Source organism: Zootoca vivipara, chromosome 2, assembly GCF_963506605.1.
Source record: "Zootoca vivipara chromosome 2, rZooViv1.1, whole genome shotgun sequence".
NCBI classification, from domain to species: Eukaryota; Metazoa; Chordata; class Lepidosauria; order Squamata; family Lacertidae; genus Zootoca; species Zootoca vivipara.
Window position 1 is genome coordinate 113,342,859 of NC_083277.1, and position 25,003 is coordinate 113,367,861.

Sequence of the window (25,003 nt, forward strand, 5' to 3'; positions counted from 1 at the left end):
TTCCTTCCTTCCTCTCTCTCTCTCTCTCTGGTGTGTGTGTGTGTGTAAGTGGGAGAGAGGGAGAGAGAGAGAGAGAGTATGTGTGTTTTTCTCCCCTTCACACCATGCTTGCAAGCTCTCTCTCTCTCCCCTCTCACTCACTCACTCTTCTCCCTCTCTCGCTCCTTCTTTTTCCCATCTCCTCCTTTGCCTTCAACGAGAGTCTTTGGGTTAGCACAATTGAGCTGGATTTACGACTCCGAGTGGGTAATTACACCCACCATAAATTTTATAGCCAAGCTAGTCTGGGCAGCCCCAGCCATGTGGTTCGTTCTGTTATGTATGTGTGAAACTCCAAAAGGCTTCGCGAGGGGTGCATAAATAATTCAGGCTCTTTTCAAGCCAGGGAAACCCCTTCTTATTAGAAGAGAAAGTCTTGGGTTCTTTATAACCCATTTAGCTGATGACTTTTTCTCTCTCTCCCCTCTCTCTCCTCTCCCCCCCCCCTTTCTCTTTCTCTCTCCCCCTCTCTCTTTCCCCTGAGCCACTGGAGATCTGTCTTTCTCTCCCTGTGCATCTCTCTCCGCTCTCCTTTCCCCTGCCTTTTTCCCTGTCTCCGTATTCATGCTCATCTTTGGGTATTTCTCCCCCCAGTGAACCCCAATTACAATGGAGGCGAGCCCAAGCGATCCAGGACTGCCTACACCAGACAGCAGGTCTTGGAATTGGAAAAAGAGTTCCACTATAATAGATACCTGACGAGGCGGAGGCGCATCGAAATCGCCCACTCCCTGTGTCTCTCGGAGAGACAGATCAAGATTTGGTTTCAGAACAGGCGGATGAAATGGAAAAAAGACCACAGGCTGCCCAATACCAAAGTGAGATCTACGGCTCCTACCAATTCTTCCACCAGTTCCATTCCTGCTTCTTCCAACGCGGTTGCTAGCGAAGAACATTCGCAAAGCTCATCTCAGGACCAACGAGCAGAGGATATTACAAGGTTATAAACAAACAAACAAAAAAAAGCAAAAGCAAAACAAACAAACAAATACCCCCATTAAAAAATGACTCTGATTATTTATAGAATCTAATATATATCTATATATTTTGGTTCTTTTTTTCTCCTCGTAGTTTTTCCCGTGCTTAAATATATTAAGAGAAAAAAAGAGAGAGGAAAAAAAACCCACACACACAAAAGAATGAGGTCTTCCGCAAAGATCTCAAGCTTTAGGTGCATGTATTATTAGCATGAGAGATCAGGTGAAATACCTGCTGGTTTTGTTTTGTTTTTTAAAACGCAATTTTCAGGGTTTTATTTATTTTTTAAAAAGGGAAGGAGTGGAAGGATGAGCTGTGTGTGTCTGTGTGTGTCTGTGTGTCTCTGTGCGTGAGTGTTGGGGTGGGGAACTCAATGTTCTGTTTTAGATGAAAATTCGGGGCATATGCTAATAATTACACAGGCAAGGGAAGAATGTAGTTATTTTGCTCTGTGCGTTTACAAATGGAGAACAAAAAAAATGGACCATTGAAGGCTTTTTTTCCTTCTTTTTTTTGGTATAAATGTAGGGGAAAGATTTTTTTAAAATTTAAAAAACAAGGGGAAAAAACAGCACAGGAGCTAATACTAGCTGGTAAACTTACGGTTTATTTCAATGTGAAGAAGGACTCAAAGGAAGAAAGAGAGGAAGCGAGCCAGCGAGAAAGTTGGAAGGAAAAGTCAGTAGGTAGATTTTTTCCCCCGTTTTGTCGTGGTTCTTTGTGTTTTTTGGACTGATTTGACATGAACATTGTAAACTTGCAATAAAAGAGTTTTAGTGTATATGTGAAAGTCCCCTTGTTCAATAAAAACCAGTGAGTGTGACACAGATTTGACTTTGGAATGTCTGGTGAGTTATTTTTCTTCTTTGCTTCCTACTATATAGGGAAAACGTGGGGGGGGGGCTGGCACTGATTTCTTGAGCTGTGGATACTTTCTCAGTTAAGTTTAAGAAGCTTGGGTTGGTTGGTTTTTTTGCTCTTTTAAATACAAGGCTTCTAGCGCCGTTGTGCATGTCACTGGAGTCAATGGCAAACCTCCCATTGATTTTAGGGACTGTGGCTTGCACCCTCTGTACCCTGTGACATCACAGCATGTTTGACCTCAGATTCTACTAGGAAGTCCTAGGCTTGGGAGGTGTAAATGTGCATTTTAGTAGAAGACCTGTCCATAGAAATCAGGCTGTGTGTTGCTGTTGTTTCTTTTTTAAAAAATGCATCTGTCCTTTCCTGTATTTGAGTTCCTATCCATTTCTTTAATAACAGTAATAATAATTAAAATACTGGAGCTTTCTTTACCCCTTCTTCTACTGCCTGTATAGCTAACAAGCCCCTATTCCTGTTCGTTGAATAAATGCTTAACATTGTCACTGTTGTAGGTATTTTATAGAGATGGATAATAGAGAATTCAGGATTTGTTTACATCCCCGAGGGAACTAGAAAGGGTGGCTAGGAAGCCTGTAATACAGATGTGTTTGCACAGGGAGCACTTTTAGTATGTATGCTTATATGTGTGGATAGGTAGATAGACAGACAGACAGATTAGCAAGTTCCTTTTACAACTCACATATTTTTTTACTGTCCTCGCCTCAAAGTGGCAAAGCATGTGACTGAATTGTGCTTTCCTTTATACCTCTCTTAGAGGCTTGTTTAATGCTGCTTGGTTGTATTTCATAAATATTCTAGCACCCCAAACTAGAAACCAGTTAGTCTGAAGTATCAGGATCTAGTCCAATTCATTTTCTGTTGATTTCAATGAAATTTTGGGCGCCTTTAAGAGTCTATTTACACAGAACTAAGTTGTGGGTTGAACTGTTTGGCATTCCAGCTCCCTCTTTATGGGGTATCAGTAAACAGCCAGGCAACTATATTCTGGAGGTGGAAGCAGAAGTTCTGAAAAGTGGCAGGGGGTGGGGGGTTTGAAGGGGAGTTGTTTCTGTCACTTTATCTTGCCCCCTCCCTCAATTATAAGACATCTATTCAGCAGATCTTGTCAGCACCCATGGTAGAAGGAAGAGGCAGGGAGGTATGAAGTGATTGACAAGATACAGATTATGGGAGCGATCTACATCTCATTCAAGTTAATGCAGAACTTTTATTGATTTTAGGGGGGGCAGAATTACACATAGTGGCTGTAATCCAGATCAGTTTAGAAACTAATGGTCAAAGAGTCTTGGGTATCAACCAATCAGGATGACTTCTTCTCTGCCTGTTAGTAGTATTACTTTGAAGAAACTCAGTCTCCTTTTGCATAGTATGAAATAAATCCATTCATTAACGTAATAGCTAGTCATAAACCTTTAACAGTGTTTTCACAATTCCAGTTTCTCAAAGCAAGCGAGGGGAATGTTGAGTGTGTATGTTAGCAATTGCTTTGAATGTTTCCTTATCACTCTTGGGCCTGCTTGTTCACCCTACTAAATAAGGTCAAGTGAGGGGGGGGGAAGGAATCTCACTCCGGCTGCTGCAGTCCAGGGCACACTTATTTTAGAGAATACCTTTACTGGACGTAGTGGGATTTACTTCTGAGTAAGCATGCATAAGATAGGGCTGCAAGTTAAATCTCTCAGGTGTCTGTCTGCTTGTTTATCTGCCCTTCTGTTACACAGACTTAGTCTCCCTATTCTATTGCTAGGGTAAGATAAAAGAAAACAGCAACCAGTCTTTCCTCCCAATGGTTTTTACACACCCACACAAACACAAGCACTCTGTGCATATAAATGGTAAAGAGAACAAAGGGAGGGGGGAATCCTAACCTTGGAATAATGGTGCTGCCAACTGAATGGCCATATGTTGCAAAGCTGATCTTCAAACTCTGACACACTTGCGGGTCCTCCTTCACCATGATATGACCAATCGTAAAGGCAGAGTAGCCTGTGCATGCTGGATCGGGGCTTTGGTGGTGCCCTGCCAAGCTCACATTGACTAGGGAGAGACACGAAGTGACTGAAGACAAAAGGCATTACTGAAAACAACCGCAGTTAACCTTTGAAACAAGCCTCGCCAAGAGAGTTTTGTAAATAAAGAGGAGATAAGAAAAGGGCGATTAGGCTACTAGAATGTTAGATTAAAGGTTTCTTAGCCTGCCAGAGCCAAAAATTACACTAGTGAAGAGGGCATTGATACCATGTTCTCCCAAACCATGGGCAAGGCAAATATCCCCCCCCACTCTTTTCAGTGCCCTCCGGTGTTTCTTACTTAGGTGGGGATGCCGTTACCGACCTACCCGACCCACAGAGCGTTCCCTGGCTTCCATTTGTCCCTCCGCCCGCGGCCTATTTCCCAATGCTAAAGGTTGTCGTGCCCCAAAGAAACTAGGCTAGAGCTCTAAAAACTAGTTTTTTCCTCTTCCATATAACAATAACGCAGCATTTAGATTCCATAACGTAGCATAATGTTTGGGCTTTAAGATGCATCGCCACAAAGAATTATTTCAACAGTTTTTGTGAGTATGTGTACACACACACACACACACACACACACACGTGAAATTTACATTGGCTTCTACTGGTAGTGACTTGGTAAATTATGTGTGGGTGTGTAGCTATGCTAAACTTTTTTTTTAAGTTTCACACCCCCACACCCTGCCTGCAGAACTTGATAAATTATAACCAAGTGTGTGTGTGAGAGAATCAGGATGAATATGATAGGACTTTGTGTTGCGTGCATTCTCTGTGTCTGCCTAGGAAAAGGAGGCATCAATCACATTTGCAACTGTATAGTTTGCATATTCAATTAAAAATACCAGCACCCCCTCAGTAACTTCACATTTAAATATATGACCATATATTCCTTTCCACCGTTCTCTACCCGCCCCCAACTTTATTTTATTTATTTTCCTCCTGGAGTTCTCTTCAGTGTTTACTTTCTGCAATCTTGTCCCCCTCCTGTTTTTTGGGGTTTTGTTTTGTTTGTTTGTTTGTTTCTTGTTTAATAATTCTGATTCTTCAGCATCTGATTTGGCCTTTAGACTTGGCCATGACACAATTCTTCCAGGGTAGGGAGATTATGAATGAATTATAAAGGCAGGCAGCAGGGGCAAAAGAAACGGGGGGGGGGGGAGGTGATGAGATACAGCCTGCCCCACCGTCTCTCTTCACCCATTTTGCTCTTTCTCTCCCCACTCTTTTTTAAAAAGCTTTTTGACGCCTCCATGTTGAGAGCCTGAAAGCTACTTTATTGAAGTTCGGGTAAAGGGGGGTGGTGGAAAGTGGGTTCACCCAGAGGACAACTTTTCTACGCCAGCAGTTTTATTCTAGCCACTCAGGCTGACCTCCGAGCCCCCAGTGACCCGAGTTAAGTCTCCCAACGTGTACCTTCTCTGCGCCCTACACACATTTAAAGGCATCGCCACTGTTTGGACTTCTTGTGGTTTTTTTGTTTTTTTAAAAAATTACCATAGTAATAGAAGGCCGGGTGGGTGGGGAGGGCGGCCGGGAGAGAGTGAGGGTTTGGGCAGATTCAATGCGTGTTATCTCATTGTGTTGTCACCAAAATAACCCCAGAGAAAAGAAGGCAGGGTGAAGTTTCGGCCAAGCCTCCCTTCTCATTTTCCCGCCTTCCCATAGCTTGGAAGATTTCCCAGCTGGCTATCCTATGGCAAGAGCGAAGCTCCCAACGCCAAGTAAGTTTCCTTTTAAAGTTTCCCTTTCCCTTTTAAAGCAGTTTAAAAATGCATAGCTACTTCTTCTTCTTCTTTTTAAATTGTCTCCTTTAATGCCAAGGTGTAAAGTGGGGATATCTGCTAGTCTATTCAGGTGGTACCAGCCGCTCTTGCTGGTTTCTGTAGGGACAGCCCCAAAGGGCTACATTTCCTCTGGCAAGTAGGGACTAGAAAAGAGAAGTTGTGAGGGATCAATGTTCTCTATTGCTGGCTGTTCCACACTATGCCTCGACGGATAGAACGGGTGGTGGTGGTAGTAAGCCTATCTTCACACCACCAGTAGCATGGCTGGTCTTTCCATGGGCTCTTCTTTCAAACCTCATGGACTTGATGTTCAGTGCTCCTAGGTCTCCTGGGGAGCTCAAGACTCCAGTCTTGGCAGGGCTTTCCAGGAAATCGCTCGCCTCTTGATACCAAAGTCTGTGCTCCTTCCTTGCCCCCACATGGGGCATGGCACCAAGGGGCTGGGCTCCTCTACTTCCTCTCGAACGGCATCGATTTCACTATTAAATCATGCCCGGATTATTGTTCTGCACTTATCATTTTGAGCCAAAAGAAGAAGAAAAAGAAGTCAGGCGAAAGGTGAGAATGTTTGTGGAGGGGGTGTCATAGACTCCTTGGAGCCCAGATACTTGCTCGGGAGCGCTCCAGTGAGTCCCTGACGCCCAGTTTGTGTGAAGTCACACGGATTATAAGTTGTATTTCTTCCTTTTTAATGAGTGAGTGAGTGAATGAATAAATAAATAAATAAATAAATAAATAAATAAATAAATAAAAAGTTTTGGTGATGGAAACCAACCAATGCTTCTTCTAACAGTCGTGTGGAGGAAACACTTCACAGGGGCTTCGGTGGCAATAAAAGAACGCGTTAGAAAAATTCTCTCCTCCCCACCCCACTATGGGCAATGGGATTTCCAAGAGGCCAAGGGTGATGGCGGTGGAGAAGCCGTGTTCCCCACTCCCTTTTATTTCCAGTGGCTTCAAATATTGTTTGGAGAGGTAATTCTCTGGAAAGGGGCAACTGCAAAAACAAAAAGCCTGGATGGGATGAAACCTGGATGGGATGTTTTCAACTTAAGACACAATTACATGTGTGCACTTAAACGCCCCACAAACCCCCTCATTCATTCTCCCTCTCAACACCCCCCTGCAGTGCTATAGGATAAGGTACCGTGGCTTAGCTCCCTAAGCTGCCAGTTAGCAAATTGTGTCTCAGGATTTTTCCAGTCTCTTATCCTCTCTAGTTTCCCTCTTTTTTCTTTCTGTCTCTCTCTCTTGTCTCTGTTCATGCAGTTCATATGAGAGAGAGAGAGAGAGAGAGAGAGAGAGAGAGAGAGAGAGAGAGAGAGAGAGAGAGAAATGTTCAAGTACGCTGTTTAATTGTAATTAAAAGACAAACATTCCGCCAGGGTTAAATGAATGAGTTACGGGTTTCTAACCATAACTGCCAGCAGCTCCAACATGTAACTTATATTTATTGTGGTCTTGTATATCATTATCCAGAGATATAGTTTTATGTACTTCCTAATCTGTCGCCTTGATTTATTTTGATGGGCAAGGTACCAAACCAAACATTTTGGGACTTTAGTGAAAGACTAGTATTTCCTTGCAAACAGCCAGCTACCCTTCTGTTAATGGCATCAGCAATTTCTGGCAAAGACCACTTTCTTTGTTTTCTTTTTTCCTTTTTCTATATGTTAAAAAAGCATACTTAACAGCAACCAAGAGCCAAATAATGTTGTGGAAAAGCATATGCATTAGCTCTGAGAATTTATGCAAGAATGAGGCTTCAGAAAACAAAGCATGATATTTATTTAGATCCAATACAGACATGCAAAAGGAAGCATTCTCTCTCTCTAAACCACTATATTCTCTCTCTCTCTCTCTCTCTCTCTCTCTCTCTCTCTCTCCCTCCCTCCCTCCCTCCCTCCCTCCACACACACACACACACACACACACACACACACTTTCAGTCTATTTGTTTGTGTGTGTGTGTGTGTTTGTGTGTGTGTGCTTATATACACCCCACTTTTTTCTCAGCATAGTGAAGTTACTATTCAATTTACCCTCCATCTTGTAATCCTGGATTCCCCTGCTTTCACCCTTTAAGAAGGAAGGAAGGAAAACTTGCAGCTTAAATGCACAAATATACCGTTGCTTAGTAGTATTAATCATTCTTTTAAAAATGAGCAAGACCAAATACATCCCCTTGAAGTCAATGGGAAAACTCACCTTGATTGGTGTGGATTGCACCATATCTTCAAAAGCAATGAAACAATATGCAATATGGTGCTTATATAGGTCGCTCCAGTGTGCATAGGGCTATATAATGAGACACATACACCTTGAAAGAATCTAGTCCATCAGATGCAGAAAGATCCACACACACACATTGTTAGGACTATTAGGCCAGGTAATAGAGAAATATAGTTTATGGCTATCCCAGTTATGTGTACTTGCTTCATGTGGGTGCCTCACAATACCAGAGATGTCTAGCAGCTGTGGGCACACATAGGCTCCTAAGATCTACTTGGCCTTTTCTGAACTTGATCTCCAAGATCTACCTAGCAGAGCCATGTGCAAAGTACACATAGGAGTAAAGAAGAGGTGTGTCTCTGAACACATTCTGAGTCTAGAAATTGGTTTTCAGCTTCAGAATTCAACTGAGATCGCAGTCTTGACACACAAAGGCCTGCTCCTTTCTTCAACCTAATTTAGTCATTTTGTTGCAGCTACTATTAAAATACTGAGAATCAGAAAGCCACACTTAGCTACCCTGCAAATCAGCCAAATCTCTACCCTTTGTCCACCCCTGATCTAGAGATCCAGTGGTTCAAACAATAGAACATTCAGAACCTACCATAAGAGCTGCCTAGCAGGGCTGAACCATAATGCATCTAATCCGGAGGCCATCCAGATGCCTCTGGGAAATGTGAACATTACGTTTGTGAAGGATATTTGGTGTAGGACTATAGCTGAGTGGCAGTGTGCATTCTTTGCACTCGGAAGTCTACAGGTTCAATCCCTAGCATCTCTAGATAGGGCTGAGAAAGCCCACTGTGTGAATCTCCCAATGGAAGCCACTGCCGATTTGTCTGAACAGTATTGATGGTCTGATGGCATAAGGCAGCTTCCTATGTTACTGGCATATTGTATTCAGAGATACACTGCTCCTGTTCATGGAGTTTCCACGTTAGCTACATTGTGACCAATAGCTATTGATGCACACCCTCCCCATGAATGTATCCATTTTTTAAAGGCCACCTAATCTAGTGGCCCTTCCCCCATCTTACAGAGGCCTGGGTTCTATATTATGTCCTTTTGATTGTCCTGAAGTGACACAAGTCCACTTTTTCTGGGTTCCAGTATTATGAGCGAAGGAAAACAATGAAGTCTCTACCCACACTCTTGACACTGTCCATAAACCTTATAAACCTGTAAAATCATGAAAGGTCTGAATTCCCCATCCCTTTCCTGCCAGAAACAATAAGATATTAAAGGGGTGGGGGTGAGCAGAGAAAAAAAACACACCAAGTTAATGTAACTTGTATGGGTTCTTTTCTACCCCACATTTTCAGGCCTTCATAAACCAAACCATTGCCTTTACTTGTTAGCACCAGATGAAGAATTCTTCTAAGAGGGAGACAACTCAGGAGAGAGAGAGAGAGAGAGAGAGAGAGAAATATAATTATTGATTATTTTGAATTTAGATTCTCCCCCATTTTAAGAACAGTAGCACATTCTTTTATGAATGTGTTCCTTTTTCTTTGGGGATGTGCCCGCATGCATGCGTACACACACACACACACACACTCTATATCACAACACTGGCATTTCATGAAATGCCAGAGTTGTGATGACAGCTTAGTATGGACATTTATTCTGGTGCCTCCTGCCAAATACTCCCAGCTAGCACTTCTCCCACACAGGAAGATGCCATCTCTTTTATACCTTACTTATTATAACCAAGTACCCAGATTTACCCGGCTGGTCGCTGGTGCTAGAAAAGCTTGAACACCGAGTTTTGATTGAGCCCTATGTCTAATTCGGTTGCGGGATGGCCATTCTTCTGTTCACCCTTCACAACCCATTTATGGCGAGTTCTTCCTGGATTTTAGCAGACCGATCCCGAAGCAGTACCTACTTCCTGTGAGTTTAGGATCCTTGCGGGTCCTCCTTCACCATGATATGACCAATCGTAAAGGCAGAGTAGCCTGTGCATGCTGGATCGGGGCTTTGGTGGTGCCCTGCCAAGCTCACATTGACTAGGGAGAGACACGAAGTGACTGAAGACAAAAGGCATTACTGAAAACAACCGCAGTTAACCTTTGAAACAAGCCTCGCCAAGAGAGTTTTGTAAATAAAGAGGAGATAAGAAAAGGGCGATTAGGCTACTAGAATGTTAGATTAAAGGTTTCTTAGCCTGCCAGAGCCAAAAATTACACTAGTGAAGAGGGCATTGATACCATGTTCTCCCAAACCATGGGCAAGGCAAATATCCCCCCCCCACTCTTTTCAGTGCCCTCCGGTGTTTCTTACTTAGGTGGGGATGCCGTTACCGACCTACCCGACCCACAGAGCGTTCCCTGGCTTCCATTTGTCCCTCCGCCCGCGGCCTATTTCCCAATGCTAAAGGTTGTCGTGCCCCAAAGAAACTAGGCTAGAGCTCTAAAAACTAGTTTTTTCCTCTTCCATATAACAATAACGCAGCATTTAGATTCCATAACGTAGCATAATGTTTGGGCTTTAAGATGCATCGCCACAAAGAATTATTTCAACAGTTTTTGTGAGTATGTGTACACACACACACACACACACACACACACACACACACACACACACAGGAACCAAAAGACTGGAAGTATTCGGGCCCAACACAACTTTTGTAGACCCTTTCCTCTCTTAGCTCTCGCTCTGTATGTATAATCTGGATTTATTAGTTGCCCCACATACACGGTAGTCTGCTGTATGTGTGTGCAAGCGTTTGTGCATGGTATACATAAAGAAATATATTATTGTATGCATAGAATGTGCATGTCTACAACTGAAGTAAAACAGAATATTTATGTTTCCAAACGTCTGAATCATTTCCCTTCATGCATGCCTTCGAAAAATGAGCAAGGATTTATAACCACCGTATATAGTCAGATCTGCCTATTTGTCTGTCTGTCTGTCTATCCGTCCATCTATGGCCCTTTGCTTAACATGCTTATAAAATGTGTCCATAAAGAGATACACCTCCTCCTCCTCCTCAACCTTTCATCCACCCACCCAAACCCACCCAGCACTGGCGTTATCATCCGCCCAGAAGGACACAGCAGGCATTCGATCCCGCGGATTCTGCTCTGTCTCTACCAAGGGGCTAGAGGGGAGTTGCTCCCGAGCCTGACTTCCTCCTCAAATCCTCCCGGACGGCACATCTAATAAATATTTAAAGAAGCCCTCCTAAAATGTTTACTCGCGAGTTTGCCTTTTCTGCTCAAAGCTAGGTCACGACCCCGAATTTGGACAGCAGAACAAAGAGAGGGGTTGACGAGGGAACGCGCGTCTTGTTGGGCAGCGACATCATCTCAGGGCGATTGTTTTGGAGCAGCAGGTTGATTTACTTGTTTGGCAAGAACTCTAAAGTCTGGAAGCAGAACTTTTAGCCAGGGTCTGTCGTGATGGAGGGATGCCTGAAAATCCTCCCTTCTTCTGAGATTACTGAGAATGCTTATATGTTTGTGTGTTTGTGTATGTATGTAATATTGTAGAGAGAGAGATTTTTTTAAGGAGATGGAAGGGAAAGACCTACTTTAATTAATTAGTAGTTCGATCTGCAACTAACAAAAACTACCACATGGCATAGTTATAACAGAGTCACTGGACAATTGGCTCTTGAACCTTTCACTGAAGTCATTGGGACTTGTTACTAATAATATTGAGGGAGGGGGCACTGGCCACATTGGAGAGGAACGATAAGGGATGGAATCAGGTTGCACTTGCCTCTACTTGAGAGTAATGCCCCGGTAGACCTCAAAGTTGATTCCGCTGATACCAAGCAGGAACTGCTTGGGAATAAAATGTGGAGGATGTAACGCCTCCAAGGCTATTCACCTGGCGGGTCTTGGGATTGGGAACATTGCACCCTGAATCTTAGTTAGATGCAGGAGAGCGTGGACCGGGCAGTTCTGCAATTCTCCCAACACCTGCTCTAGCATACAACAAATGTCCCTTTATCGGATCAGGCTTACTCCCATGCAAGTGTGTGGAAGATTGGCGTTTACATTTCCGTTTTATTTATAGTAGATTTGGGCTTTCTAGATCCCCCGCATTTTATTTAAGACATGGCTGACTGCATTCTCAAGCTTCGTTCAAACCATCTTGGCAGAAACAAGCCTACAAACCTAGACACCTTAACCTGGGAGAAAGTGAGCCTCATTGAACTCAGCGGATCTTACTTCCGAATAACCATGGATCGACTCCGGCTCTGGGTCCCTTGGAACTTACCTCCAAGGAAGTTTGGGGCAGGGTATACAAATCCACCATTTTGAATTGTAATGAGAAACGTGACATTATTTAAAATGGGTATGAAAGTCTAAGTCTCCTCTCAGACTGTTCTGCAAGTCCTTGGTCTCCCTTAAGGTTGCGTTTGGCTTACTAGATAGCTATAGCGTGGTCTTTGAAGGCTTCAGTCCTAAATCTTATTGAGCCACATTGAACAGCCATAGGGTCGGACTGCAAGGGAACAGTCAGGTCATCCTGTGGGTCTTCCGTATCACATGAAGTGTGTGTGTGTGTGTGTGTGTGTGTGTGTGTGTGTGTGTGTGTGTGTGTGAGTGATTTAGGTTGGATCCCTTCAAAATACACATGGTAATCTGTCTGTCTGCTATGGATAGTCATCGCCAACTTGTTTCTCCAGTTTAAGAAATTGCAATTTTCAGGCGATTCTCTCCCCGCCCCCGCCCCCCCCCACAAGTAGTGATCGCAATTGCATTTTCCCCCCATTTGGCTTCATTACATTTTCTAAAGCTTTGCGTTTGGGAATTTGCCTCTGTGGAAAAACTTGCAAAGGGAACAGATCCAAAAGCTGCCTTCAAAGTTGTATAAAATTTATTCAGCACCTTTTTTTTTTTAAAAAAAGTGCCAGGTTAACAGCTCTCTTTGCAAGGGCCCTTGCGAGCGACCGTATATCTTCCTCCTGTCTCTTGAAAGCGATCTCTGGGTATGCAGTTGCCTGGATTAGCCCCTGGCTCTGCGTGGAGCAGGCGCTATCTCGGAGGGGAGCAGAATGAAATCTGCTAAGCGGTTCAGATCCTGGGGATGAAAAGGAGTCTTGGTTTGTACACGTCTTTAATGGCTGGCAGTGTTTATTTCCAGAATAATTGGTGGTGGTGGTGGTGGGGGTTGGGTGGACGGGAAGGTTCTGTGTGAATTTGAAAGGGACGCTCCGGCAGCAGAAGCAGAAGAAGCGAAGTGAGGTTGCGATTCCAAGCGAAACTTATTCGGAAGAAAAAGTTGCTCTGTGAAACCGGAGGGGCAAAGTTATGGAAGTTTTGTCCTGTTGGTAAACCTCAGTGGGACGTTAACTACTAAGGGGGAAAAAGATAGGGGAACAATCCCTGACAGAAATAGGGGCCGATACTAGGCACTACTACTCGGAAGGAAGTCCCGTCGACTTCAGTTGGACTCAACCTTCAAACAATTGTATCTTACAGCGCAATCCTGTGTATGCCTACTCAGAAGTAAGCCCCCTTGAACTCAGAGAGGCTTACTCCCGGGTATGTGGGCACAGGGGTTGCCGTCTTACTCGCTTTTAAAACTCTGTGATTTCAAGAGGAGGCGAGGGCACGTGCATCGATTTCCCCCGGGGAGACCCTATAAAACTTAAAACGTGTTTAACCGCGGCTCTTAATGTTAGGAACAAGGTCATGCGCATAGATAGATAGATGATAGATAGATAGATAGATAGATAGATAGATAGATAGATAGATATAAAAGTTTTTGACACCCAGATCCACAATTCAGTGAAGCCTAAAGCCTAGCTTCTCGCTCGCTCTTTAAACTGGATTGTAGACCTCGACCTTACGCAAAGCTCGAGGGCTTTGGGGTATCTGTGGATGGGGGGCAGGGAGTAATTAATGCTTGACTGATTAAAATCGTCCTGTTGCGGCTTAGCTGGATTGTGGATCGCGCCGCTTGCAGAAAACATACAATATCTACCCGCCGCCGCACCACATTTCCGGGACCAACAGAAAGGTTGCATCACGCCCCGCGCTTTAAACCTTAGCAAGAATATGTAGAAAGCAATATGTAAACATATTGAACAGCACGATCACTGAACGCAAATCGGTCTGAAGAATCTCCCGTCCTATATATTTATATTGGACCAGATCGAGGAACGCTGGAGAAGGTCACCGTTCTCCCTCTCTAGCCTCCCACCCCCACCCCGCTTTTCCAGGCTTGTTGTTAAGAAAGCGCCTTGTTGGTTCCTTCCACTAGACATTCTCCAACCACACCCGAAGAAATACTGCCGTTCTGGGGTGGCGGTGGTGAGAATGTTTATTCTCCGAGGGCAAAAAGCACAGAGGCATGTTTCTGAAACGTAAGCAGTTCTCTTCTATCTGGAAACCATCTTGCTGGGCACGAGACAACTTCTTCCTAAAATGGGTAGAAAAATAATAATCTCGGGATCCGCATCAGGATAACTCACGGGGAGATAAATCACAAGAGGTTTGTGTTATTTGTGTGGGGCCGGGTGTGTGTCTATGTATGTTTACCTGTCGGTATCCATGGATGCATGGATTCGCTTCTCAGCGTGGATAATAGATGTTTCCAGGCCGAAACTCGGATTTCAGACATTCTGCACCTCAGTCCTCTTAACACGTTTCCTGGAAAGTAACCCCATTTATTTCCAGAGAACTTACTACCGAGTATGCGTGCATCCGGATCTTGAAACAGAGGATTGCGGGAAAACCGCCCCTTTACTTTCCAGCGAGGCTTAGGCTGGACTCCTATACCAGCTTTACCTGGGAGTAAGCCCCATTAAACTTAGTGGGATTTGCTTCTAAGCAGCCGTTTGTTCCAACCGGTCTGGTTAGCACTGAAGTAGCCCATCTCCCTGCTTGGAATGGAGCAGGATCATAGCCCTGATCTTACTTACACGACGCTGAACGATGGTTATTAGATGGCATTGAAACCTATGAGATTCTAAGGTGTTTAGTACAGGATTCCGCACTTTTAGCGTGATGGATCAGGCCGTGTGTATGTGGGGTTTATTCACAGACCTTATGTGAGGGTCGTCTCAGGACATGATCCACCCTGACTTAAGCATTTTAAGTTGCTTGGTGTCAATGCGGGAGTGAAACTCACTCACTGCCTAATTTTTCCTGCTTGAGTTCATTTCCTGCTTGAGATAGTAGATATTCTAAGTTACTGTTATGATTTTAAAAATGACCCTCCCCTATATTTTTCACATAAGCTATTCCCACCCACCTCTGGGAAGAAGATAAAAGTGAGTGGTCTCCACTCCTGTGTATGTGTGTGTGCCATTTTTACAGTAGTTTTCACCACAAATCTACCGTACCTGGACTGGATCCACGGAAACTTTTACTATTTTTTAAAATATCGATCCAATAATTTCGGCTTAAATGTATCAATCTGTGTGCTCAGAATTGCTGGAGGAACATGATCTATTTGTGTGGGTTGGCCACATAGCATAGGTGCCCAAACTCAAAAGGGTATAGATATGTTTGTATGACAAGATGTAATTGTGCCAGAGTGTCTGTCCCTCATTGTACAGATGCCTCTTTGTATGTGTGTGTGTGCATCTCCACTGAAGGTCATTTATGCATGTGTGTCTACTGTCTAGGTGTATATTTGAGAGTATAAACCTGCTAAATGAAAATAAATTGGGAGCTGCAGCTAATTTGTACATGATTAGAGCCCTAACTTGTTTGTGATTCTTCCTTCCTTTTGTTTTATAGATTGGATTGATTTGTTTATTTATTAAAATATGCATATATCACCTGTTAGGACAGCATTTCAAGGAGGTGTACAGTAGTATCATAAAAGGCAATGCCTGTACTGTATACCTATACAATTTACGGGTACATCAAGCCCAGTCAGTCAGGAGGAATACCTGGCATTCTACAGCTGCTTAGCAAAGAAATAACCATGGCCAACAAGGACATTTTAGAGAGTATCAATGTTGGTGTCTGCCTTAGTTCTGGAGAGAGGCCATCCCAGAGTTTGGATGCCATGCAGAACAGGCCTTCTTGCTGGTTGTTGCCAGGTGGCCGTCTGCAGGCTGTGCTACAACCTGGAAGGCCTTTGATGATTATTTCCATAACTGGGAAGATCTGCACTGGTAACCTGGTCTTCAACTGCTTAGGATCTTATACGTTAATATTAAAACCTTAAACCTAACCTGGTAGCAAACAGGTGTACTAGTAGGTATGTCTACCTGAGAGAGAGGCCTGCGAGGCGAGGCACAAACATGCATTTTGTATTGTGCCTGTCTGTTACTGCTAGCTGGTATCACAACCATAGATACCACTTGTCACCACAATCCTAGGCATACTTTCTTGGGTGTAAATGGTTCTAACATGTACTACTATATCAACATTTGATTAGCATGCATTTCTGATACATGGTAAGTGAAAGTGTGAACTGACTCTATTGAAAAATACTGTGTTTAAGGTAGCCGGGGGAGGAAGGGGGAAGTTCTGTTTGGCGTGTGATATCTATAGTGGCCCATCCACACACAGGAGCCATCACCAGATGTTTCAGACTTAGAGTGAACCAGTCCTTTGATGTGTGATAAGTATGTGAACTAGCCTCAAGGGCCTTCCATGAAGACGTGGGTCTCCCTTCCGCGTCTTCCACATGTCACAGGAAAGGGACCCTGAGGATCATCTAGCCAACCCCCCTGCAATGCAGATGTCCCATAAGGGAATAGGACCAGTTACTTTGGTGTTATCAGCACTACCCTCTAACCAGCTGAGCTATCCAATTACCTTTTTCCTTCTGCTTGGATCTAGGACTGCAAAGAACAATTCATACTTGAAGAAAATCCAGGGCAAAAATTCCACAGTGTGGATGGGCTAGAGTTGCTCCTTAACCCCCCTCTTAAAAATAAATACTTTTAGGAAGTCAATGCCATAGGAACCAACTTTCTCCCGTGCAAGCGTTCCAGGTTCAACCCCATTCCCCGTGTGCCATTCAACCTCAGTGGTCCTGAGTGCCAGTTGGACACGAGTGCCTTTGGATCCAGTGGGCTCTGGGGTTTCACATTCTAGCCAACTCTTCCCCAAAAGTTCTAATGGACTTCCAGAGGATGTGCCTGTGAAAACTTACTGGGCTACTTCACGTTTTGCAAGGATCGCGTGACGTTTGTTGCGGAGAGGGAATTCCTTGCAAGGACTCCTCGGGAACGTCTGGCAGAGTCGAGCTCTAAAAATCAAATGTCTGGCTGCAGATGTTTGGGAAGAGAGAAAGTCGCCCCCCTTCCCCTCCGCGTGGTGTGCTGAATCAAGCACAGCTCCAGGGCCTGCGATCGCATGGCCTGTACACGCTTCTTCCTTCCTTCCTTCCTTCCTTCCTTCCTGTGCGAGTGTGATTGCTATGCTATGTCAGCGCCCGCGTCTATCTATATCTTTTTAGATCGGTCGATCTAGATAGATAGATAGATGGCATGGGACTTTTTGGGGTGAAGAGAAAAAGAGAAAGAGAGGGAGGGAAACAAGTCTTCTTCCTTCTAACAGTGAAGCCGGGGAAGACCCCACGTCCACAATCTAACTTGTTACATTAAAGATACCACCTCCCACACAGACACAGAGTGGGTGTTATCAGATAAGACCGACTGGGGGAAACAAGAAGATACAAGGGGGGGTGGGCATTCTTGAAATGCTCCTTCTTCATTCCTAAAATCCCATTAGTCTCTGCGGGTCAAGCAGCCACGTCTGACGTTTGTTACGAAACAGCTTGTCCGTGTTCCGCCTGGATCTTTCAAAAGCCATTCATCCTTCTTCGACTCCATGACCCTTTTGTCCGGATGAGCCCCACATACTTCTAGCCAAGGGGGCAGAGAGGGGGCGGCGGGAGGGGGTGCCGCTGACCTGGCGACACCTTTGCAGCTGGATCCGGCCTGGTTTTAGGCACAGCCGTGTAAGAAGACTCTCCCCGCACCAAATGGGGAGAACACCCGTCCTTCCTCCTGTGTTTTTTTTAAAACCCAGTTTCTCTCCGCCCCCCCGCTTTTGCTATTGCTTCATCTTTAGTCTTTTTTTGGACTTATCTGTCTTCGGTCTTCCTCTCTTCTGTCTTTGGCTGGTTACTCGCTGTAGATATTAGCCGGCAGCGATTCTCTGTGACGACCTGCCAGAGAGTTCCTTAAAAAAAAGGAAAGGAAGAAAAAATACGAGCCCTTCGTGAGCAATCTCCGAGTTGACTTTACAGTTTTCGCTGCTTTGGTGAAAGGTGATTCCCCCTGCAGGAGTTCGAGCGCGGTCGTCCTCTCCCACTCGGTCACAACGTTTTGGCCAGCAAGCTATAAAGATGGGCAGCGATAAAAGCCAGGAGAAATAACTATTCATTTCAGTTAAACCCCCTTTGTACTCCAAGGAAACACTGTCCGCTACCCTCAAATTCATGCCCCCTGAATTATGCCGCCTGCATGTAGGATGCTGATGCAGACCTTACCTCGAAAAACTCAAGACTGCACATTAGCATATGGTCGCAGAACAGAGCCAGATCAAATGCTGAAGGCTGGGGAAACAGACCACCAAACCCATCGCTTTATTATTCCGATGGCAGTCGGTATTCCACGACTGTCATTTTGCTGGCCTTTCAAGTAGAATAACCCGGATTCCTCGCACGTTTACGCCTAAGTAAGCACTACCCATTTCTAGGGGACTTGCTTCCTAGTGTTTGGAAGAGCCTGAGATAGGAAGATCAGTTAGCTTGCCTAGAATAAATTAATCGGCACAGTTTGGAGATTTGGATGGGGAGTGTGTGTGTATGAGGCACACCTAAACAGTGTTATTTTATTGGCAATGCGAGCAATCCGGACCCGTGCAAAGTTTATGTACCGTTGAAATTAATGGGATTTGCACACATCCTCCAGTAAGTGGAAAGGCATGTCATTCAAATTAATAGCACATGGTGCCTTCAGGATCCTTGCGTCCTGAGCCTATGGATGTTCTTAAGTGCACTGAGCTGAATAGGATTTAGGCTTGCTTTACAGTGCTTTGAGTTGCACCTCTTTGGTCGTATCATAAGGTACCGGGACGAGGCTGGTATTTAAACGCGCTTTGCTGGATCCAGTCCCAGATTTGAAGCATGAGCACACTCGGAGCTCACTTCAGTTGACAGCCCGGAAACTTACTTCCAGGTAAATGCGCGGTCGAGGCCAACGCAACCACCCCTTAGCATTCATTGGAACATCTACATAAAAAATGTGAACAATCTGAAAGTCGTTTACCAAAGATTCCTTTCAAAGACTCCCAGGAACTGCACTGCTGCAGGTGCTATGAACTTCTCCAAACAGCATCGTTTCTAAGGACCCCTTAGTTTGAGGAATTAACTTTAAAGAGGTTTGGAAATGGTTTAAATCTGCAATGTAACTTTGTTCAAATTAATACACTGGTCGACCGATGGCAGAAATTAATAATGTCTTGAGGCCTGTCTAAATATATGTAACCTATATGTATAAACACACCTACCCACACCATCAGGCAACCTTTCTATTAGGCTATGCAAATATTGTAACGATAGTTTCACCATACAATACTTCCCAGCCATTGAGTGATTGTCATGGGGAAAACCTAGTAACAATGTAGCGGATAAGGTGCATGTTAAGCGGATTGGGTGGGGAATTGAGTTTTCTCTCTAGTTAAGGATATCGCTTCTGGGCCAGATATCATTGCTGGTGCAATGGAAGAGGGTTGGGTTGAAATCGAGGTCTGGTCAATATTGAACTAGTCACATGGACCACCGGCCATCTAGCACTGCTGAACTCCTTTAAAACCCTTATTCTGTCCACTAAATAATTTGCCTTCTCTTATGAATTAAGCAACTCCATTGGACTGAGACACCATATCGATTTCTGGGCAGGGTCACGCCAAGGGCAAGTGGTGTCCAGCTGGGATTTGGGAAGAGTGTGGTAACAAGAGAGGGTCAGTTTGTGGCAGCCCCAAAAGGCCCACTTCGCTAACATACACATGGACCACGGCCACCACTCCGAATTAGGAGCAGTTGACTGACTCCACGGAAAGTTCTGTCTGCGGTGTTTGATATGTCAGGGCTCCTTCCCTCACGCGGGTATCCCATTGATGCTGCAGTTTCATCAGCCGATGAGCTGTGAGTAGCCCAGGGGGTTGAGGTTATAAAGCAGCTTCAGATTTCTGGTCGGGTAGGAAGCTCTTTGGAGTGGCTTTGGGCAAGTCTTCACTTTGAGTATTAGTTTAATCAATTGCACAGCTTAAGGCAAAGTATATGGTTGGCCCCTTTGATCCTCATACCAATCTAATTAGGTAGGTTAGGCTGACACAAGCTCACTCAATAAGATTTGGAAAAGGACAAGTCTTGTAGATTTTGTGGCTGTGCGTGGATTTGAACCCAAGTCTCCCCGCACAACCTACCTCACCCAAGAACAAGATCCCGCCTCTTCTTTTAGACAGCGATTTCCCTTGTTAGGGGACGTCTACCTTTAATCCCATGACTTCTTTTTGGGGGGAGGGAGGGTCAAATGCGCTTAAAACCAACCGGCGATTCATTGAAAAGTGGTACAAAGCATAGCCGCCAAGTTTTCCCTTTTCTCGCGAGGAAGCCTATTCAGCATAAGGGAAAATCCCTTTAAAAAAAGGGATAACTTGGCAGCTATGGTACAAAGTCGAAAAGGATTTGTCATAACACTGGACTCTATTGTAACCAAAGTACCAGCCCATGCTTTCTAAGAATTTCCAAAAGCGATAGGAGGTCTCTGTGTGTTGAGATAGATTGCAGATCTCCACGTTGCAATGACTACAACTGTAAAGATTTGCTTTGGCCAGGAAAGTGTAGATTACCCCACCAGCTTCCCTCACCCTGCTGAAGACTTGAGGGATGCTAGAAAAAGAAGAAAAGCTGGGCGGAGGTTGTGTGGAGACAGGCGGAGACCACACTGGTGTCTGGCACCCGACCTTGATTTCACAATAGATTGTAATACTGACTAAAAAAATGGCGTTCTCTGTCAATTTTTCTCCTTTCTTCAACATAGAACAGGGATGTTAGCAACGTTAACTTAACATTCCTTATATTTACAGATACCTGGCCTGAATTCTTTATTTAGTTTATCCTTTCCCCACTCCACTCTGAGATCCATAAACCTGCAAGCCTTTCACTATATCAGATGCCAACAAGAAAAGGGACGTGAGTTACCAAAGCGGCCAGAAAGCTCACATAACTGCAAAAAAGATAACCCATAAACTGAGCAAATGCAGAGCGCCCATCTTTCATTGGTCAGTAGCCAACTGCACTCCCTCACAAATATGGATGTTAATATTAGCCATGGATTGTTTTTTTGTACTCCTCCCCGCTGAAAATCCATGGCTGATAACTTAACTTGGAGCTTCGGAACCTCTCCGGCTGGTGTGTTGGAGGAAAGAAATCCTTGCTTAAACGTCTTCGGAAGTCCCATGTTCTCAGTAGGTCGAGGCTCAGCTCCACCCACTAACCTCCGGAAGGAACCACTAAGCCAAAAGCCTTTTTAAGGAAAGAAAAAGGGGGAGGTGGTTGGTGGAGCTGGCAGACGAGTTTCACCTGAGGGCTACGTTCCAGACTGATGAATTCTCGTCTGGAGAGGCCACATTTTCTTTCGTCAGAATCTCGCAAGCCTGTGTAGGCAAGGAAGGACGGGGAGGGCGCTACGAGCCACCCCTCCTCCAAACAGCGCGATGTACTTCAGTGGAGCTATTTGATTGATTGTATCTACATTTGGGGCATCAATAACACCAGGAAAGGCTTGCCCTTCATTGGAAGCCCCTGTCCTTTCTACCAGGGATGCGATTTCAGAGTAGGGCGGATGGGGATAGGACCCAGGAAGGACCAACGGCTCTTGGATGCATCCAAGACGAAGGAGCATGAATGCTGCGCGATACAACCATATGTGTCCACAAAGAGGAGTTAGGAGCCGTTGTCATTTGAATCACTTCCTTTTATTAACTATAGGTCATTAAAAATATAACACAAGTGTTGGATAAAGGTGGTCTCTCTCTCTCTCTCTCTCTCTCTCTCTCTCTCTCTCTCTCTCTCACACACACACACACACACACACACACACACAGGCTTATTTTTTACTGCGGGAGAAAATGTAGGTTAACACAACAACGAGTCTCGAAGCAACTTACAAGACTAGCAAATTTATCATGGCAAAAGCTTTCGTGGGTTAGAGTGCACGATCTATGCTATCGGATGCAAGGTGCCGCAGCAGGCTAACATGGCTACCTCTTCGGGGAGTGGAGGGTGGGGGAATATGTTTTTCAAGAATACGTGGCCTGAAATACGGGCCAGAGTAGAGGGGGGCGCCGGGAAGGAGAATCATCACTTTCCTTAAATGGCGCCTCTACTTGCTGTCCTTTTGTGCTCATTCTCCACCCCTGAGCATTGCGGAATAGGGGTTTGATTACTAAGGCCTGCCGATTTGTGGTAGGACAAAGGTTGGGAATGAACGACGCCTTGGAGGCAAGGCCAGCAGAAGACGACACTTAACAGTGCTGCAACCTTTCTGGAGCCATGCATTCAAAACAGTTCCTTCCTTCGCTCCAAATTTTAGCAAGACTTCATTCTTTCTCTTTAGTTTGGGCTGCTGAGCTGTCACTAGTAAAAGCTCTGGTCAGTCTCCTTAAATGTTACCCTTCAGGTCAGTTGTACTGCAGCCACACACACACACACACACACACACACACACACACACACACACAAGTCTGTGGCTTTGTCTATCTGAATTCGTTAAGTGAGGGCACTCAGAGGTCACTGGCTAGTGGAGCCCCTTCTCGCCCCTCGCCGTGCTGCCCTTTTCTCCATTACTCCCCTAAACGATTCAGTTTTCACCAATGGAAACTCTTCATTATGGATTGACCCTGCAGCCTGGCTGCTTATTATTATGGGACACTCACATGCGAAGAGGAAGCCTGGACAGAGTCCAGCCTGTGGTTACAAAGTGTTGTCATAGAGCATGTCCTAGTCATCAGATGGGAGGAAATAAAATGTGGGTACAAGTCCTTATCTAAGGGCCCCCCAGGCAGGACTCAACTCAGTAACGCATGGATATTTTAAGTAGTAAACATGTAAGTTTCTCAGAGGATGTGAATAATAATAATAATAATAATTTATTTATACCCCGCCCATCTGGCCAGGTCACCCACCACCACCACTCTGGGTGGCTTCCAACAAAATCTTAAAATACAATAGTCAAACATTAAAAACTTCCCTAAACAGGGCTGCCTTTAGGTATTTTCTAAATGTCAGGTAGTTGTTTATCTCTCTGACCTCTGATGGGAGGGCGTTCCACAGGGCGGGTGCCACTACCGAGAAGGCCCTCTGCCTGGTTCCCTGTAGCTTTGCTTCTCGCAGTGAAGGAGCCGCCTTCATCGGTTTTTCCTTCATCCAAAGGAAAGGAAACACACACCCTCACTCCAGCTGAATCTACACTATAGAATTGTAGGGTTTATCTGATCTGGGTTTATGTGATTTTAACATTTGACATGGCTTCCCCACAACATTTCATGGAATTGCAGTTTGGTGAGGTCGCTAAGAATTGTTGGCTAGTGCTCCAAACATTTCTCTCAGAACTATGGATCCCTGGGAAAACGGGGAAAGAAATGCTTCCCTTCCACTTCCCACGTACCAAGGTTGTCATGCTGAGACGCCCTGCTGGAACAAACCAAAGGCCCATTTTGACAATGTACACACAAATCATTTCAAGCACCCTGGAATCCTGGGAACTGTAGTTTGTTAAGGGTACTGGGAGCTCTGTGAGGGAGAAACTGTTGTTCCCAGGATTTGGGGGGTGGGAGAATGGTACTTTAAAGGCATGGTATGTTCTAGCATCCTGTCTCCTAGTAGCCTACTAGATGTCTTTGGGAAGCCTACAAGCAGGATATGAGAGCACTAGTATTCAGAGGCACAATGTGTCCCCGATATTGGTGTACTATATAATCCTCATTTACTTGTAACAGACTCACAGAGAACAGGATATTATAACCTATGATTCAGCCACCATAGTCCTGTCAGTGAAGGGAGAAGCTTCTCTTGATGGTTCTGCGCTGCTACATAACCAAAGTTCTCTAGGCAAGAGTACATTAAAATACAAAATAAACAATAAAAAGACAATTGCAATAAAAAAATTCTTGCAGCATAGATCACACGATAAAATTAACTGCAGGCAGGTCTTAAAAACTTTATAAAGCCAATCCTCCTAACAGGAGCCATCTCAAGATCAGGACATGACATGCATGCCTGGTGGTGTGGTGGGAGGGAAATGCAGCTTTCAGTGACCGTGTGGCTCATTCAACTTCTGATAAAGTTTTCCTTAAAGCTCTATGTATGTTACCATGCAGAGTTTGGTTTTAATCTATTATTAGAGGATGGGAGAAGGTGCTTTGGCTAATGGGCCATAAGAATTTTGACTGATAGTTATGGTTGCCAGTTATCCCAGCTCTTGTGCCTTTAACAACCCAACACCAAAAACCAGAAATTAAACAGGTGATTTATTGCCCTCACTACTTGTATCTCCATGCCAGGAAAAGCTTCATCTGGTAAATTTCTGGCTGTCAGGCTTCTGTTAATGATGGAAGCATTTATTTAAAGGGCCATTTGATCAGGTTTACTATGTGTATACACTAGACTTGGGTCATTCATAAAGTGTCTGAACTATTACAAAGGAAGAAAGCAGGAAGTTAAGCTTTAACAATTGGTGGCAGGGGAGGGTACTTAGCAGAATAATCTATTACAGTGGTACCTTGGGTTACAGACACTTCAGGTTACAGACGCTTCAGGTTACAGACCCCACTAACCCAGAAATAGTACTTAGGGTTAAGAACTTTGCTTCAGGATGAGAATAGGAATCATGTTCTGGTGGCGCATCTTCAGTGGGAGGCCCCATTACCTAGCTAAAGTGGTACCTCAGGTTAAGAACAGTTTCAGGACCTCCAGAACGAATTAAGTACTTAACCCAATGTACCACTGTATATATTTATTTAGTATCAAAACATTCCTCTTTCTTCTCCCATCATCTGCCTCCATTCATTTGATTCTGGCATGGTTCATATCATACAATGTCATGTATGAGTTCTCTACAAAAAACAC

The 25,003-nt window shown here is 44.5% G+C and overlaps 3 protein-coding genes across 4 annotated transcripts in view; all 3 read left to right on the top strand.

Moving 5' to 3' along the window:
• HOXC4 (homeobox C4) overlaps positions 1-7,606 on the top strand; it is a 57,880-nt gene extending 50,274 nt beyond the window's left edge. Inside the window, exon 3 of one of the 2 annotated variants that reach the window (XM_060272071.1) lies at positions 634-5,437. In XM_060272071.1, coding sequence (XP_060128054.1) covers positions 634-986 — 353 coding nt within the window. In that variant the 3' untranslated portion in view covers positions 987-5,437. Of the gene's footprint in view, positions 1-633 lie in introns of both variants that reach the window. The other variant, XM_035100151.2, reaches the window with a different exon arrangement.
• HOXC10 (homeobox C10) overlaps positions 1-25,003 on the top strand; it is a 130,009-nt gene that overhangs the window by 82,202 nt on the left and 22,804 nt on the right. The gene's annotated exons all lie outside the window — the stretch shown is intronic.
• The window catches only part of HOXC5 (homeobox C5), a 75,793-nt gene that overhangs the window by 27,986 nt on the left and 22,804 nt on the right, over positions 1-25,003 (top strand). The gene's annotated exons all lie outside the window — the stretch shown is intronic.